The following is a 2,742-nucleotide window of genomic DNA, read 5'->3' as shown; positions in this document are numbered from 1 at the left end:
TTTGTGGGGGGGAGGGGGGGAGGAGGGGATGCGTGGAAGGGGAGCCCCGTCAGGGCTTCATACGTTTTGTTTTGGTCGGAGGCCGAGTGGATATGCATGCATAGGGGGTTGTTGGCCCCAATCCGTCGTGTGTACTCAACACCCCCCCCACACACACACCTCGCCCTCCCCCCATTCCCGCGGCCCCTGAATGCAAATGCAGGACGAGACCGCCATCAATGTGATCAGCTCCTCCAAGCAGCTCTCCAACGACATTGCACAGAAGCAACAGGTATGTGCGGGAGGGAGGGAGGAAGTATGCGGGGGGAAGCGAGGGTGTCAAAGGGGGGAAAATGGAGGGAAGCGGGGTGCAGGTCCAAGTGGGCCACATTGGCCGGTGTAGCTGCAGCTGTAGCCGCCGCGGTGGCAGGGGTCCCCGGTTGCTCCCACACCCCGAGAGCGCTCTCTCACCATCTCATCCACCCCCCTCATGTACAAGTTACAAGTTACAAGTTCTGCGCACGATGTCCGTCAAAGCCCGAAGGCGGGCCATGGACTCCATACATTTGAAAGTTATTTCTGCCATACACCCGACGGTGGTTATTGGGTTCTGCTGCCTAGTCCCCGCCTCAATCAGTCACCCGACATCTGTAGAGACAGATCATCCATCGCCACCAATTCAACATGCAAAAATGTTCCAAAGTCCACCAACAGTCCGAAACAGTCTATTCTGATGTAATTTTCATTTTCAACGCCTGCGCTGATGGGAAATGAATTTTCTGCGAATTGCCAGGATCAGTCTAAAAACCTCTAGATCTTCAGTCTAGCGTGCTGTCCCTACTGAGCTATATCCGCTTATTCGGCAACAGGACCGAACTATATCGTTTTCCTCGTCGGTGGTAGGGGGATACCCTATCCCGCCTCCCCCCCTCACACACACACACACACACACACTCACACACACCTCACACGTTTCCCTCCTTCCTCTTCTTCAACCCCTTCAACCCTTTTAAACGGCCCCCCTCCCCCCGGTCCTGTTCCGCAGATCGCTGACAAGACCGAGCGCACCATTGACGAGACCCGGTTGGGCTACAAGCCCGTGGCCCGTCACGTGTCTGTGCTGTTTTTTTGCATCAGTGACCTGGCGGCAATAGAGCCCATGTACCAGGTGAGGCTGTGCGTGCGCTTGGCGGGAGGACCGAGGACGGGGGGTTGCATGAGGGGGGGGCAAGCAGCCGGGAAGAGGTGGACAGCCCTCCCTTCATCCCGTGTGTGTGTGTGAGGGGGGGGCGGGGGGGGGATGGGGGAAAGAGAATGAGAAGGGAAACACACACACGGACCAGTAGGTAGGTTGGTAGGTAGGTTGGTAGGTAGGTAGGTAAGCAAGGTGGGGGTTTATTAGGTTGAGGCGAGGGGCCCCGGTAATGGGGGAGTAGGCTTAAGCAGGTTAAGCAGCCCTCCTCCACTTCCTCCCGACCACCCCCTCTTTTCACCTCGAATTCACTTTCCCCACCACCTTCCCCACCTCGCCTTTGTCACCCGACCCCGACCGCGGCCCCTACACACCTACACACCTTCGCAGTACTCCTTGCTGTGGTTTGTGAACCTGTTTGAGGACACCATCGCGCGAGCTGAGAAGTCCAAGGACCTGACTCGCCGCATTGAGGCCCTCATCGCGCACTTCACCTACTCGCTCTACGTCAACATCTGTCGGTCGCTGTTCGAGAAGGACAAGCTGCTCTTCTCCTTCTCGCTCACGGTGGCCATCCGGGCGCACATCAAGCAGGCGCTGGACCTCAGCCTGTTCCGCTTCCTGCTCACGGGCGGCATCTCCACCGCCGAGGCCCCTCCCAACCCCTCAGACTGGCTGGCGGACCGCTGCTGGGCAGAAATGGTTCGTCTGGCGGAGCACTGGGAGATCTTCAGGCAGCTACCGGACAGCTTCAGGGAGGATCCAGGGCCGTGGAGATCCATGTACGACAGCGCGGATCCCACTCGGGTGCGCTTTCCTGAGCCCTGGCACTCAAAGCTGGACTCGTTCCAGAAGCTGCTCATCATTCGGTGAGGAGAAAATGGGGGAAATGGGGAAATTGATGTGTGTGTTTTGGGGGTTTGGGGGGCTTGGGGTCGGGGAGATGGGCGAAGAGGGGAGGAAGGGGAGTTTATCGGTGTGTTGCTTTTTGTATGCTAGCATCCCTACGTTAGCCTCCCTCCCTATGCTAGCAGAGCCAACAGCAAACGCCCTTTCTTCTCACCCTTCCCGACGACCTCCTTCCTCCCTCCCGAAAAGAACTCCCCGTCACCCCACCCCACCCCACCCTCACCCCACCCCACCCCACCCCACCCCACCCCACCCCACCCCACCCCTGCCCCCCCTCAGTCTTATCCGCCCTGACAAGCTGGTGGGCGCCATCCAGAACTACGTGCTGGACACCATGGGACAGAAGTTCATTGAGCCGCCGCCCTTCGACCTCGACAGATGCTACCAGGTGAACTAACCGGGTAGATGACCCGGGCGGGGTCAGACCTGGGTGGAGTGAGCAGTAGAAGATGAGGGGAAAAGAACCAAATAAAACCATCCCCAACCCTAAGCCCGCAACTACTGCCTATATTATTGCCCTATGCCTCCGAAATGCCGTGTGTCGTCCTTTTCCCGCACACAAGTCCGCATTTGTCCCAACCATCTCTCTGCCCCTTCCCCAACTATTTCCCCCCCTCCCTCCCTCCCTCCCCCCTCCCTCCCTCCCTCCCGGGTAGGACTCC

General features: G+C 58.7%; 1 protein-coding gene across 1 annotated transcript in view; it reads left to right on the top strand.

Annotated features, from left to right (window-relative positions):
- Dhc6 (dynein heavy chain 6) overlaps positions 1-2,742 on the top strand; it is a gene marked incomplete at both ends in the record, with an annotated part of 31,599 nt that overhangs the window by 23,949 nt on the left and 4,908 nt on the right. Inside the window, 5 exons of the mRNA XM_002949039.1 lie at positions 203-271; positions 1,025-1,147; positions 1,562-2,040; positions 2,360-2,468; positions 2,543-2,642. Of these exons, the coding sequence (XP_002949085.1) occupies positions 203-271; positions 1,025-1,147; positions 1,562-2,040; positions 2,360-2,468; positions 2,543-2,642 (880 nt within the window). The remainder of the gene's footprint in view (positions 1-202; positions 272-1,024; positions 1,148-1,561; positions 2,041-2,359; positions 2,469-2,542; positions 2,643-2,742) is intronic.

Source organism: Volvox carteri (assembly GCF_000143455.1).
Source record: "Volvox carteri f. nagariensis unplaced genomic scaffold VOLCAscaffold_12, whole genome shotgun sequence".
NCBI classification, from domain to species: Eukaryota; Viridiplantae; Chlorophyta; class Chlorophyceae; order Chlamydomonadales; family Volvocaceae; genus Volvox; species Volvox carteri.
The sequence above is the reverse complement of the archived record's forward strand: the minus strand, read 5'-3'. Positions and strand labels throughout refer to the sequence as shown.